Source organism: Rhipicephalus microplus, chromosome 9 (genome assembly GCF_043290135.1).
Source record: "Rhipicephalus microplus isolate Deutch F79 chromosome 9, USDA_Rmic, whole genome shotgun sequence".
Taxonomy (NCBI): domain Eukaryota; kingdom Metazoa; phylum Arthropoda; class Arachnida; order Ixodida; family Ixodidae; genus Rhipicephalus; species Rhipicephalus microplus.
Window position 1 is genome coordinate 82,918,679 of NC_134708.1, and position 14,984 is coordinate 82,933,662.

The 14,984-nt window shown below is 45.3% G+C and overlaps 1 protein-coding gene across 1 annotated transcript in view; it reads left to right on the forward strand.

Moving 5' to 3' along the window:
* Positions 1-7,482, forward strand: part of LOC119163171 (uncharacterized) — a 60,669-nt gene extending 53,187 nt beyond the window's left edge. The window contains exons 12-13 of the mRNA XM_075874507.1: positions 6,046-6,192; positions 7,152-7,482. Coding sequence (XP_075730622.1) covers positions 6,046-6,192; positions 7,152-7,345 — 341 coding nt within the window. The 3' untranslated portion in view covers positions 7,346-7,482. The remainder of the gene's footprint in view (positions 1-6,045; positions 6,193-7,151) is intronic.
* Positions 7,483-14,984: the final 7,502 nt, after the last annotated feature.

Consider the following 14,984-nt stretch of genomic DNA (forward strand, 5'->3'; position numbering starts at 1 on the left):
GGTTCCAGCGAAATTTAAACCCAGGCTCTCTGCGTAGCAATAGAACATTCTACAAGGAAGTAACACCGACGCAAAAAAAGATCCCATACAGACGCCATGTCCAGCAACAAATCAAGCCAATAGATGTAATATAGCATGTTAGGAGAGTGAAATAATATAAGCCATCACTCAATGAGAAACGCGTAATGCGTAGGTGATTTTAGGCTTTCTAACTATTACAAAACGCGCAGCCATAGTTCATCATCGTCAGACACAGCGTGATCAAAGTGCACATGATACCTTACAGACGCTCAGTGGGTATCTCGCTTCTCTACAAAATGAGAATAATGGTATAACACGTGCTTCCTTACTTCGCAAATTTACGATGATTTGTGGTGCAGCGCGTACTTAGCGAATGTAGCTGTAGAGATTGCCCCAAGAAGTTTACAGGGCGCTCGGGAAAGACCACTCCTGCAGATTTTGCCGTGACTGTGCAGTGTTCCGCGCAATCCTGCACTTTTTTTTTTCAACATCTGTCGAGAGGCCTTCTATATGTTTTACCACGGCCTTCAAATAGCACCGTGCGGTCAGAGGTGACATAGCAAACCCACCATACTTCCATTCTTTGAAGCCACAAGATCACTTCTTTTGTTCTAGTAATGAGCACACCATTTTGGAGTGTCATTCAGTTAAGATAGGTCAACATAGAAAGAATACTTTTTTGTCATACTAATCCTCACAAGTGTCAAAAGAAAATAATAAGCCTATATTCTGAAGGTCAAGCCTGCACCTTCATTAGGAATCACATATTCGCCCAATCATCCACTTTAGTTAGAGGCTCGTGTACTTAAATTTAGGTGCATGCTGAAGAATCTTAGGAGGTTGAAATTTCCGAAGCCCTCTCTGCGGTGTTTCATAATCATGTCATATTTTTGGCTTGTAAAAGTTCAGATATTATTATTGTTATTAATATATTGGACATGAAACTCGTATAATATACTGAAATCCTGGGAACAAACTACGAGTGGTTGATTTGACTGCACCTAAATGTCGCTCTACAATTTGGGCACTTTTTTCCTATAGCAATAATTCTTGTCTCGCTTATGCAGTGAATGCTTTGTACTATATTCCATGTGCTCGAATTTTCAGGGGCAAAGCTCCTTAATGCATGGGTCAAGCGTCTCCTTTATGTAGTAGCCACCTCTCGTTTTATAGGTTGGAATGTCCGCTGGATGGAGGTACTTGTATGCGATGAATATATGATGAAAAGATGTGAGATGACGGTACTTGCAGTGTTTACTAGATGGACAGACAGACAGACAGACGGGCGGACGGACAGGTGGACGGGGGGACGGACCGGTGGACAGGTGTACGGGCGGACCGGTGGACAGACAGACTGACGGACGGACCGGTGGACAGACAGGCGGACAGGTGGACGCGGCCAGCGGATGATTCATGGTTTTCTGATGAAACCCTTCGAAACTTCGCCCCATTCAACACCATTCACTCCATGGATATGCTGTGATTTTTTTCAATCTCTTTGTCACGCCCCAATTAAATTAACTTAACAACTTTATTAGGGATGAAGCTCGTTATAGAGCTGAGACTTGTAGGCGTCCATCAGGCTCCACAAAACCAAAATTGAAACTAAACACCCGCACACCTTGAAACGGAAACATAAGTGTAAAAGATACACTTTACTATGCTCATCGATTAAGACAGCACCAATCATAATCACCTGCACGGCCCATCCATACATCGATCCATCTGACCATCCGTGCATCCACGCTACCATTAGTCCGAACATCCATCTGTACTTGCGTTGAATCGTGCATTCGTGAGTCCGTACATCAGTCCATCTGTCCGTCCGTCCGTCAGTGCATCTGCCGATTCTTTACACTAATCGGCCGCATACATTATGGTTTATGTCGTAGACATTATGAACTTGTTATCCTACAGTTATCCTATAGGATAACTATAGCAACAGTTATCCTATAGCTTCGCCCAGTCGTCATCATTCACTTCGTGGAGATTCGTAGATTTCTTCATGTGTTTCGGTCGCATTGGTAGAACAACATTGCATGACACTGGATATGTTTGATGTAGAACTTCAATAGAATGCATTTGATTTATGTAGATTTACTAGCACAAAATAAGACAGCACATTCAGGAAGGAAACACACAAACACAGCGCTGAACTCACAACTGATTTAGTATTGCAATCGCAGGCCCTTTTTGCAGGCATGGGTCCAAACAAAAGAAAAAAAAGAAGCGATGAGCCAACTCACACCAGCAGCCGTTTTAGCATTCAATTTTTGTTTCAGTAGGCGCAGTTACCTGAGCTCCTGCCATATTTATTTATTTATTTTATTTAGAAAATACTGCGGTCACTGAAGACCAAGCAGGTGGGGAACATTACAATAAACAAATATGCAAACATCGAGAAAAAAATTAACGGAATAATCAAATTTGCAAGAATACAAAATGGATTATACAATGAATTTATGAAAAAATATAACAGACCATATAAAAATAAATAATAAATAATGGCGAAAATAGAGTGATGTCTTAAAGCACTCAAAAAAAAGAATATACACATACGTACAGACAAATTTATACACATGTGAACGCGTCAACTATTACAAGTACTGAGCGCCAACAATCCGAAAAGGTGATATTGCATGAATACAGAGTATAAACATTATATTAAGCACTAGCAGTACAGAGAGGGTGCGCTTATGTCACGATTGAGATGCTCCGAGCAACGCTTTCTCGAAGTCATCAGATGAAATGACATCAGGTGGTAAGCTATTCCACTGAATAATTGTTCGGGGAAAGAAAGAATTTTTAAAGGTGTTAGTCCGCGTGGTGTATGGGAGCAGGTTATGCATATGACGATGCCTAGATGCGCGAGGAGAGAATGGTTGTATGTATTTATGGGCAGGAATATTCAGCTTACCATTATAAATGGAATGCAAGAATTTCAGGCGTGCGATTCTGCGGCGATCTTCAAGCGCAGGAATATCGTTGTCTTTCATTAATTTTGTCGGAGAATCAGATGATTTAAACTTAGAAAAAATAAAACGTACAGAGCGTCTTTGAACCATTTCAAGTTTTTGAATGTCTTTTTTGTAGAAAGGGTCCCAAACCACTGATGCATATTCAAGTTTAGGCAAAATATACGCTTTGTACGCGAGCATTTTTAATTTCGGAGGGGCTTTTTTCAGTTTGTGCCTCAGAAAACCAAGCTTACGAGAAGCAGATGCGGAGACATTTGTTATATGTGCGGACCAAGAAAGTGTGTTTGTAATGGTTACTCCTAGGTATTTATATTCATTTACTTCACGTACTGGTGTTCCTTGGACGCTGTAGGTAAACGTGAATGGCTGTTTTTTTCTTGTCACACGTAGGAGTACCGTTTTGTCAGAGTTTAATGTCATTGACGACCGAGTACACCACTCACTAACTTGTGTTAATGCAAGACTTAGATCGACCTGATCTTGTTGGCATGTCACTTTTTTATATACTACGCAGTCGTCAGCGAACACTCGGATACTAATGTTAGACTCAACCATGTCAGCTATATCATTTATGTATATAAAAAAAAGAATCGGCCCTAAAACACTTCCCTGTGGGACACCTGATAATACCGGTAACGTGTTAAAAATATGTCCCCCCACGTCAACGTACTGAGCGCGGTTTGAAAGATAAGCCTCTATCCAACTTATGATGAAAGATGGAACATTCAGGTTTCGGAGCTTAATGAGAAGTTTGCCATGGGGAACGCGGTCAAATGCCTTGCTAAAGTCTAAAAAAATTAAATCAACCTGGCCTGAAAAATCAAGTATTTGTGCGATATCATGAACTGTTGCAACTAGCTGCGTGCACGTTGATAATTTTTTCCGAAAGCCATGCTGGGCTGGAGACAACAGGTTATTATTTTCAAGAAAATCGGTAAGAAAGTGAGCAATAATGTGTTCAAGTACCTTGCAGCATGTAGACGTTAGGGAAATTGGGCGGTAGTTTTCCTTCAGCAGGCGATCACCTTTCTTATGCACAGCTACAACCCTGGCGAGACGCCAGTCATCTGGTAACGTTGCCGTTTTGAGTGATTCAGAGAAAACAGTGGTTAAAATATGCGATATTGGTTCAGCGTATCGACGCAAGAAAGAATTCGGTATGCCGTCAGGGCCACCAGAGGATTTTTCTTTTACGCCAAGTAACAGTGACAACACACCCTCAAAGCTGATAAAATCCGAATCAGGCAAGGATGGAACAAGTTCGAGAGTTGTAGTATCTTTTGAAGAAAACACAGAATGAAGATAATCATTCATAATGTTGGAAATTTCTGTTAAGTCAGTAACTACTAAGTCATTCTCCCTTAATTTTTCTAAAGTTGGAGCCTTATTTCCCAAGTATTGCCAAAATTTTTCGGGATTATTCTTTAAGAAACTCGGTAAGGTCGATGAAAAATATTTATCTCGGGATGCTGTTAGTGCGCAAGAAAGTTCAGCTTGAATTTGTTGAATACCATCGGGATTTCTGTTTGATTTCTTTTTGGCGCGCTTTAGTTTTCGCTTAATGTGTACAATGTCGCGGGTTACCCAGGGATTAGCCCTCCTTGTTTTAACGTGGCGGTCAGGAACAAAAGATTCTAAACAGTGCAGTACAGCATGCTTAAAGGATAGCCACAAAGAAATGACATCACTGCGGGGTTCCTGGTCTACAAGCTGCCATAATACATCAAGAATAGACTGATCATCAGCCTTCGCCATATCTTTTACGGTTTTTGTAACTGTTTTGGGGTGTTGCGTACTATCAGCAAGTTTACAAGTCACCAGTACTAGCTTGTGGTCTGATATACTCTCTTCAATGGCTACGTCGTACGACGGAATATCTCTGTTAAGAAATACAAGATCTAATATCGAACCATGATTACCAATTACGCGCGTGTTTTCAAGTACCACTTGTTGCAAGTCGCAAGAAAGCATAATGTCATACAGAGGGCTATCAATTACATTGGCAGTCAGCTTTTGCGACCACTTAATGGAGGGCAAGTTGAAATCCCCAGCCATTAAAATACGAGGACACTTTAACGACGACATGTGATCGCGTAGCAGTGATAAGAATTCGGGAGGAGAAGACGGCGTAGCAGTGATAAGAATTCGGTAGGAGAAGAGATATCCTAAGATGTGACGTGCGTCCCGTACTACAACCTAAATGTGGCATTGTCACATCCTTCCTCGGGATTCTTTCAGTCTACCAAGCTTTCCTTACTCCCCAATGCAAGCGGTATTACTTACATTTTGTCGTAATCGCACGCATGGCTACCCGATAACGACACGTGCTGCGCAGCGGAGGTGAGCGCGTCTCTCAGATGCCCTACAAAAGCGCCAGGTGAGAGACGAGAGCTGGCAAAGGAGTGGCGTGGTGTGTGCATGCGTGTGTTGGACGGCCGGCTTGGCTATATAGGCATGGCGGAGGCTCAAGGATTGCTTGCATCAGTGGTGCCCATGAAGACTGATTAGATAGCTTTACTGATCGTTCCTTAATTGTACTAATAAATGATTCTGAGAGTTTTGAGGCAGCCCTTCATTCCGTCCTTTGGGCAGATGGTGAGAACGCCACAATTTTACGGAGCAATGAAGGAATAATAATTGTTGAAGTCTTACGTCCCAAAACCACCCTATGATTATGAGAGACGCCGTAGTGAAGAGCTACGGAATTGTTGACCAACTGGGGTTCTTTAACGTGCACCTAAATCAAAGCACACGGACCTAAACTATTTTCGCCTTCATCGAAACTGCGGCAGATGCGGCCGGAGTGCGATCCTGCTACCTGCGGGTCAGCGGCAGAGTGCCTTGGCCGCTTGACCACCGTAGTGGGCTAGCACCTAAGGAAGCATAAGTGAAAGACGAATGACCATTGTGACAGAGAAGACACACAGAACACACACAGACGCACACAGACGCACAGAAAACTTTACTTCAGTCAATTATCAGAATGACGCTAATATATTAAAAGATGGAGGGTAAACCATCAAAAGTGTATACGTCGTTGGCGCAGGTAACCGACGCGTCCTGGCCGAGTTCAGGGTTACCCCCGGCTACCAGCAGCTGGGCTACCCCGACGGCATGACCATTGACGTCAACGACAAACTGTGGATCACTTGTTTCGCAGCCGGTGCTGTGGTACAGGTCGACCCAGAAACTGGTAAGTGACTCCTCGCAAAGGCCATGGCGTGGCCCACTGCATGAAAAGATGGGTATTAATATTCTTTTACTTCAGTACTTCTTTCTTCGAATGCACAAGTGTATAATGTATGGGTGGGTGATTGGGTGGGTTGATGGGTGGATGGATCAAAGGGGTAAGGGAACATATTCACCATTTCAGATGCATTTCGCAAAAACAACTGTCTTAAAGTACGCCTATATTGTCCGTATACGACAAGGACAGATTCGTTATTCGTCGTTTTAGCAGCGAGGCTGTCTCAGCTACACGTAATATGTGCGCCCTATCGGGTATATGCCACAGAACTTCGCGCTGAAACCAAGCGTTCGCACCTCTCGTACATCTACAGGCGCATCTTCGTTGGCGTAAGCCGCTACTCTACCCATCCTGTTCCACTAAATATGAAGAAGGCAGCAGTTATCCCAACGACGAATGGCCGCGAAGTGACGTCCGTGAGCCAAAGACTTTGAGTACGTGTAATGAGAGAATACTATGGAACGAGAAAGGCGACGGCGGCTGCGAGACGAGCCTGGTGCGATGGAAGACCTACGTTAACGAAGACGGACCCGTAGGTGTATGAGAAGCGCGAACTCTTCGTTTCAGCGCGAGTTTCTTGTCCCTGCTCTTTGGACATCGGTGTTGGGTCTGTCACTGCGTGTTGTTTAAATTGAACCTCCCTGCGCTGGTAATTAATCGACGTGCAAACAAGGCATAGCGTCAACTAGAAATAAAAAGGTCTCTGCCAGCTAAAATTGCTTTTGAAAGACAGCTTTGAATGGTTCAGAACGCTGTTACGAGCTTTCTGATCGGCTTATAACTTCGCCGTTAGAAAATTTAGCAGCATGGCGCAATTACATGGTGTTCGGAAAAACACTGCACATCTGTGTGTGAGAATATCGATACATTTTCTCTTACCATTCTTTACCCCTCCCTGATTACAGCCAAAGTCCTCACCAAGATCAACTTTCCGGCCAAGTACACTACGTCATGCTGCTTCGGAGGCAAGAACTATGACACGCTCTACGTCACTTCCGCCACTTATCCACCCGACGCCACGAGACCCGAAGATGGGTTGCTCTTTCAAGTGACCGAGCTCGGGGTGAAAGGAAAAGCGGCGTTTGAATTCACCGGCTAGGCTCCAGAATTTCGAGGAAACGAATTAACCATAACACAAACCTTCAGATATCGACAGTCCGATCTAACTAAACAGGGTTGACCCTCTCTCGTACGAATCGGTACTACGCGGAAGTAAACCTTGTTTTATCAACAGTAGTTGAATGTGAATTTATGTTTGAAAACTCGCACAACGGCTCAGGTGGACGCTCCCTCATAGTCCACGCTGAATCGTATACTGACACGTCTCCATTCAGTTGACTAACGTCTATGATCGGGATATAATTTTTGCAGTAGCTGGTGTAGTTAACGTACACCTCGACGCAACATATTGTGAATGTTGTGCAAAAATGAATCGACGAATGCATAATAGACACTGGTACTTGATATGCACTTATTCAAAGCATTGTCATTTGAAGAGAGCGATGCCATGGGGGGAGCTCCACCGTAATAGGGTAACATACAACTCTCGCGGGTTATTTTCGACGTCATTTCCGTGATTTTAGTACAACAATCAAATCTTGGTGGATCACCGCACGAAACACTCTCGTGTTAACAAAAACAAAACCGGGCTTGTTTTTCTTAAAAGTTTTGTTTTAAAATTTGGATACGCTGATCGAACTTGCCTCATTCTTACGCGTTTTGTGTGTAATTGAATGAAATAAAGTGGTATCGACTGAAAAACTAAAGCCACGGTGGCAAACAAAAACGTACATGAATGCGCATGTAAACAGCTGCTGCAACGAAGTAGGCAGTTGCTGCGTTGAAGACAAGACCACTTGCGGAAACATCGGCTCCAGGGACACCCCATATTCATAGGCGCACGCATTGGGGACGGGGCTGGGGTGAGTACCGCCACACCGAATGACCTAAACCGGGGAGGGGGGGGGGGGGGTCGCAAAGTCAGCTTCCTGCTTTCGCTCAGTAGGTGGGCCGGTTCCGTCATTGTTTAAAGAGCAGGGTTGTGGACACGCAGGTTTTAGACGTTACTGAGCTGAAGGTCCCTGATGTTGCATTTTAAGAGCTGTATTCTTTTCAACTTTACACCGGGAAATCGAAGGCCATTGTACGAAGCGCGTTCTATATCACATCATTTTTATGTTTTGATTAGTAGTCCTTTGTGCTCTACCAATGAAGGTGACGGGAAAAGATGCTGAAACAGAACTTTGCCCTCCCCCCGCCCCTGATGCACGTCCATGCACGCCTTCGCACTTCCGCGCTCTTTTTCCGGAGAGTTTTCGCCGCTTCGAGAGACCCTCCTTCTTTCTGCGTTTTGTGGAATGTCCATGATTCTGCCGAGCTTGACATGGAGAGATGTACTCATAAATGGCGACGAGTGAGGGCTGTTGACCTGGTGCACTGACTTTACCAAATCGGCACGCACACGAAGAAACAGTCCCTCCTCTTCGAAGGGACATGTTCATGATGACAACTTCGTGCTGCCGGTGGAGTGAAATTTGTCGATGTCAACCCCATGGGATCACGGATGACCGAGAAGGGGACTGCAGGTGCCTTGAACAATGTGAAGAGAGGCAAAGCAGACGAGATGGTGAGGTTTCGTGGTAAAAGTATAAAAGTGTGCTTCTGTTTTAAAGCACGAGACGAAGGAAAGATGAGATACGCTCGGTGATGAACTTGCAACTGGTCTTACCAGTTGCATCACAGAAAACCTACCGCATTCAGCACCGTGAACGTTTATGAACATTTATGAGCGTTCTTGAGCATGGGTGTTTTTTCAAAAAAAAAAAAAACGGGTGAAGGAGTGATTGTAATTGTAATATAACCCCTACATATGGGGTCCCTCAAAAGAGATTCAAATAGATAAATGGGCATGATTTTTTTTTAGTTCAAGATCATTCACGAATGTTCACGTGTTCCTTTATTTTTTTTCTAAGCTTCACTGAATCTTTCTGAAAAATCGCGCTTTTTCGCTGACCTTGAGCGACGACTCTCCTTTTCGGCTAGCTTCTATTCTACTTTTAAATCCTCACTTTCTGGGCTAGCCTGCTTTCGCAGCCAATCTGTGTAACAAATAGCTCTCATTACAATAGCTTTGAACCAAGAAGGATACGTACTGATGCGGTATGAGCCGGGCCCTGTTTTGGGGACAAAGGTAGAAGAAGAGGAAGTTACTTGGTTCGGCAAATCTAACACTTTTATATCATTACCTATATTACCTAATTAATCCAACCCTCCCTTTCAAGAAGTGAATTAATTTAAAAAGCAAGGCACCGTACCATTCATGACCTATCCTCCTATAGGTGGGTTGCGCCAAGGTGTTGAGGAACCAACCAACCAACCATGCATGTTCGCCATCATCGCCGATCGTCGCCTTATCTCTCCTGTAAATAAACATAGTTAAACTCAATCTAACCGTAACACTTTTATGGTGGAGGTGCTGGGTACCTAACCAAGCAACACGGTTCTGCAACAACCTGAGCTACGCCGAAGCCGCCGCATAGCTGGGCTACCCCCGTTACCGCTGGTGGTCGAGATGTTTCACGGTGACGACGGAACCCTGAGCCCCGCAGCTGACGGCACTGCACCACCAGTTCCAGCGACACCTTTACTACCGACCTCAGCCACGGCTGGTCTTTGGCAGCGTCAGCATCTGATAGAGTCCCGTCCTTTCGGAGGCAATTTTGGCGAGGACGAGTGGATCAAACATTACAAGTGGGTGAGTAACTACTACTCCTGGGACGCGGCAACTCCGTTGACGAACGTGGTGTTCTTCTTGAGGGACACGGCGCTCACATGGTATGAGAACCATGAGGACGCCCTCACAACGTGGGAACGCTTCGTGTCCGAAATCAAGGAGTGTTTCGGGACACCGTGGCAAAGAGGAAGCAAGCCGAACAAACGCTGCTGCAAACAGGCCACGTCCCAGGCGAAACGTGCACGATGTACATCGAGGCGACCCTGAATCTATGCAAGACCGCTAACTCTTGCATGTCCGAGGAGGACAAAGTCGGCCACCTGTTGAAGGGCATCGCGGAGGATGTTTACCACTTTCTTATCGGCAAAGAGAGCATTGGTACAGTAGCCGATGTCGTACGGCACTGTTGCACGTTTGAGACGCTGAAGATGAGGCGCATTGCTCCTAAATTTGGTCGATTACCTAATGTGACCACGGTAGGGAGTGTTGACAGCTACGCACCTTCTGATCTTGCGTCTACGATACGCGAGATCGTGCGTGAAGAAGTCAGTCGACACGCTCGTGTGACGTCTTGCGAAGCTACACCCTTGCCGGTTCCAGACCAGCATCATCATCCTGTTTCCATTGTTGCAGCAGGCATCGAGGAGTATGACTACGTTTCTGGCACACCACCGAGGCTGCAGCGCAGTCACTACCAAGGCACCAGGAACCAGCGCCGCTTTAGTTACCCTCGACAGCTGGCCGCTGACTACCAGAACCCGAACGATTACGCACTTCACTTCACTTTATTACCTTAAAGACCCCCTAGAGGGAGTATTACATAAGGGGTGGGAAACATACAACAAATGTAATACATATACAGGATGGGTATAAGTATGAACAGGGGAAACCAATACAGAAATAAAATAATACATGGGCAGGATCACTATACATGTTAACAGGCATAACACCTTGCCAAAAAAGAGAAAAAAAAGAGAAGACAAAGAGAGAACCAGTGGCGCAAAAAGGAACATTGTAATGTATTCAAATTGAAAAGAAACGAGTGACATTTTGTGTAAATGTTGAGTGGCACATTATGGTGGCGAGATCAGTGGGAAGGCCACTCCAGTCGGCCTTCCCACTGATCTCGCCACCATAACGTGCCACTCAACATTTACACAAAATGTCACTCGTTTCTTTTCAATTTGAATACATTACATTGTTCCTTTTTTGCCGTTGGTTCTCTCTTTGTCTTCTTTTTTTTTCTTTTTTGGCAAGGTGTTACGCCTGTTAACATGTATAGTGATCCTGCCCATGTACTGCGCACCTTCTGTGTGAGTGCACCCATTTCAACGCGCAAAGACAAGAACTCACTGCAGCTCTGGATAGACTGGACGATCGGCCTTTGTCGGAACAAAGAATTCTGGTTCATTGGCCGAGCCCATCCTCAGCCCAGAAGGCTTTGAAAGCTTTGCTGCGCTTTTTGCGGACAACTGGCTCCAGAGACAGACTTTAGTGTCTTATACTATTTGATGTTGCCTTTCCTCTGTCGCATTTTTTTTTTTGTAATTTCTCCCTCTCTTCGCAACATTTCTTTTTAACATCTTCCATTCCCCTCACCCCTTTCCCCAGCACAGGGTATCCAGCTGGTCTAAGATCTGGCTTACCTCCCTGTCTTTCCGCTTAAACTTTCTTCCTCTCCTCTTCCTCTCCATTCCAGTCGAAGGCTGCACGAAAAAAGAAGGAGGCGGAAAATGTCGTGGTACGGGCACGTGGCCGGCAGACATAAAAGGAATGAGTGGTGCGGTGAGATGTGCGGGCAGGAGGCAAGATATAGGGCGGGTGGCCGAGTTGACTGTGATAGAGCTTGTGGAACAAAATGAGGCTGGCAACTCGGTGACGAATGTTAAGGCTTGAAAGATTAGATTCTTGTTTAAAAGATGAAACACTCACGTTATACGAATGAATGAATCTAGCTGCTCGATTCTGGAGTGATTCTAGTGCGTCGGTTAAGTACGCTTGATGAGGGCTCCAGATAGGCGACGCGTATTTAAGTTGGGTCGAATTAAAGATTTATAAGCTTGCAGTTTTATAGGAGGGGGAGCATGACGTAAGTGCCGCTTTAAGAATCCAAGCGATCTGTTAGCTGATGATATGATATTCATAATGTGGACGCGCCATGATAAATTGTTACTCAAAGTGACTCCCAAGTACTTTAAGTGATGACATTTTCCAATGCAACTTTACCGATTTGATAAGAATAGGTGAGGGGGCTGCGCCGACGGTGAAACGAGAGGGACTTGCATTTATTAGGGTTTTGTGTCATTAGCCAACGATCGCACCAGTTAAGCACATGGTTAATGTCATCTTGCAATGCAACTTGGGCTGATGTGTTAGTAATAGTACGGTATATTACGCAATCGTCTGCAAACATACGAATATTGCTGGATACATAGAAAAGTAGATCGTTAATGTATATTAGGAATAATAGGGGTCCAAGAACAGATCCTTGCGGGACGCCTGATGTTATTGCCGTGACCGTAACAGAGCAATGCCCCCGCAACTTTTGAAAGATTTATGGACTCGATTCTTCGTGGACTGAAATGGGAGATCTGTTTGTGCTATCTGGACGACATGGTCATTTTTGGCCGCACATTCGAAGAACATAACGTTCGTTTGAGCCTCGTTTTGGACTGTGTGGGAAAGGCTGGCTTGGTCTTGAGCACCAGGAAGTGTCGGTTTGATGAACGGCAGGCCTTTATCCTTGGCTGTTTGGTAGACAAAGATGGGATCAGGCCTGACCCCCGGAAAATTGAAGCGGTCAGTGTCTTTAAGCCACCCACTTCCGTAAAAGAACTTCGCAGCTTTCTCGGGTTATGTTCTTATTTTCGCCGCTTTGTGCTTAAATTTGTGGGCATCGTGTACCCATTTACCAGGCTCTTGCGAAAAGGCAGTGCATTCGAGTGGACATCTGAATGTAATGCTGCGTTCTGTCAACTCAAATTTCTGCTGACATCAGAGCCAAATCTCTGTCATTTTGACCCATCTGCTCCTACGGAAGTAGACAGTGACGCAAGTGGTATTGGCATCGGAGGCGTTTTTGTTCAGCGTCATAATAACAGAGAGCATGTCGTTGCCTATACAAGTCGTTCCCTCAGCAAGGCTGAAAAAAATTACAGTGTGACCGAATAAGAATGTTTGGCAGCCATATTTGCTATTCAGAAGTTTCGTTGTTACCTGTATGGGCGTCCTTTCACGATTGTAACAGACCATCACTCCCTATGCTGGCTCGTTACTCTCAGAGACCCTTCTGGACGCCTTGCACGCTGGGCTCTACGCCTCCAGGAATATGACTTTAATGTTGCATACAAAAGTGGACGGCGTCACACCAACGCCGATTGTCTTTCTCGCCTTCCATTGTCTACGACTGACGACAATACCGACACGTTTGACATCTTCTTTGCAGCTGTTTCACGCGCATTTCCTGATGTCACCACGTTCCAGTGGGAACAGCGCAATAACTTGACTTAGACTCTTTATTCGCCACTGTCAGAAGCTTCAAGGGCAGTGGTCGCTTTTGTCTTCGCGATGGACTGTTGTACAAGGTAAATTTCTCGGCAAATGGTGCGTGGTATTCGCTAGTGGTTCCCCAAAGCCTGCGGTACGACGTCCTCCATTTCGTGCATGATGACCCGACGTCTAGCCATCTTGGATTCATCCGCACTTTGCATCGAACTCAAGAGCGCTTCTACTGGCCTAAAATGCGACAATGTACGAAGCAATACGTCTCCAGTTGCGACAAATGCCAGCGCCACAAACGTCCTACAAGCAGTCCGCATGGCATCCTTCACCCTATAACGCCGCCCACAAACCCTTTCGAACAAGTTGGTATCGACCTGCTAGGACCGTTTTCGTGGTCTTCCAACAATACCCGCTGGATCATAGTCTGCGTCGATCACCTAACCAGATATGCGGAAACTGCTGCGATACCACCTTCCACAGCGGATTCCGTCACCTCTTTCCTGTTACGATCCATCGTTCTTCGCCATGGTCCACCTCGTGTCATCATCAGTGATCGCGGTCGCCAGTTCGTCGCCGACACTGTGGATGAATTGCTTCGTCTCTGCACTTCGCAGTTTCGCCATTCAACGCCATATCATCCCCAGACGAATGCCCTTGTGGAACGCACAAACCGCACGCTTACTAATATGCTGGCTATGTATGTATCCTCAAATCACAGGAACTGGGATGACATTTTGCCATTCATCACCTATGCTTATAATACAGCGAAGCACGAAAGCACGGACTTCACTCCGTTCTACCAACTCTACGCTAGGCCATCGCGCAGCTGCCTTGATACAATACTTCCATTCGAGCTCCATACGAACGATTCAGTTTCTCAAACACTGTGCCGAGCTGAAGAAGCCCGCCAAATTGCCCATATTTGCACACTGGCATCGCAAGATCGCTCCAAGCAGAGGTATGATCAACGCCACGACACCATTTCATTCGAAAAAGGGGACCTCGTGTGGTTGTGGACCCCTCAGCGGAAACGTGGCTTATGCCAGAAATTTTTAGCGCACAATGTCGGTCCATTCGTTATCGTACATCGCTTGAGTGATTTGACCTACATGGTGGCACGCTTGACGTCAGCTGGTCGTCGGTCAAGCCAAACACAGTTGGTTTATGTAGCTCGTCTCAAGCAGTTCCATCCCACACTATACGCCAATGATTCGCCTCACCCAGCGGGCTTCGTCTGTGAACCGGGGAATGATACGGTATGAGCCGGGCCATGTTTTAGGGACAAAGGTAGAAGAAGAGAAAGTTACTTGTTTCGGCCTATGTTCACTATCATCACCGATCGTCGCCTGATCTCTTCTGTAAATAAACATAGTTAAACTCAATATAACCGTAACACGTACTGTATTGTTCAATTATGATGTATGCGATTAAAAGCTCGAACTTCCATTAGCAAAAGTTTTCGTTAACTATAAAATGATTTCAACCGAGTTATCTGCGCCCATTC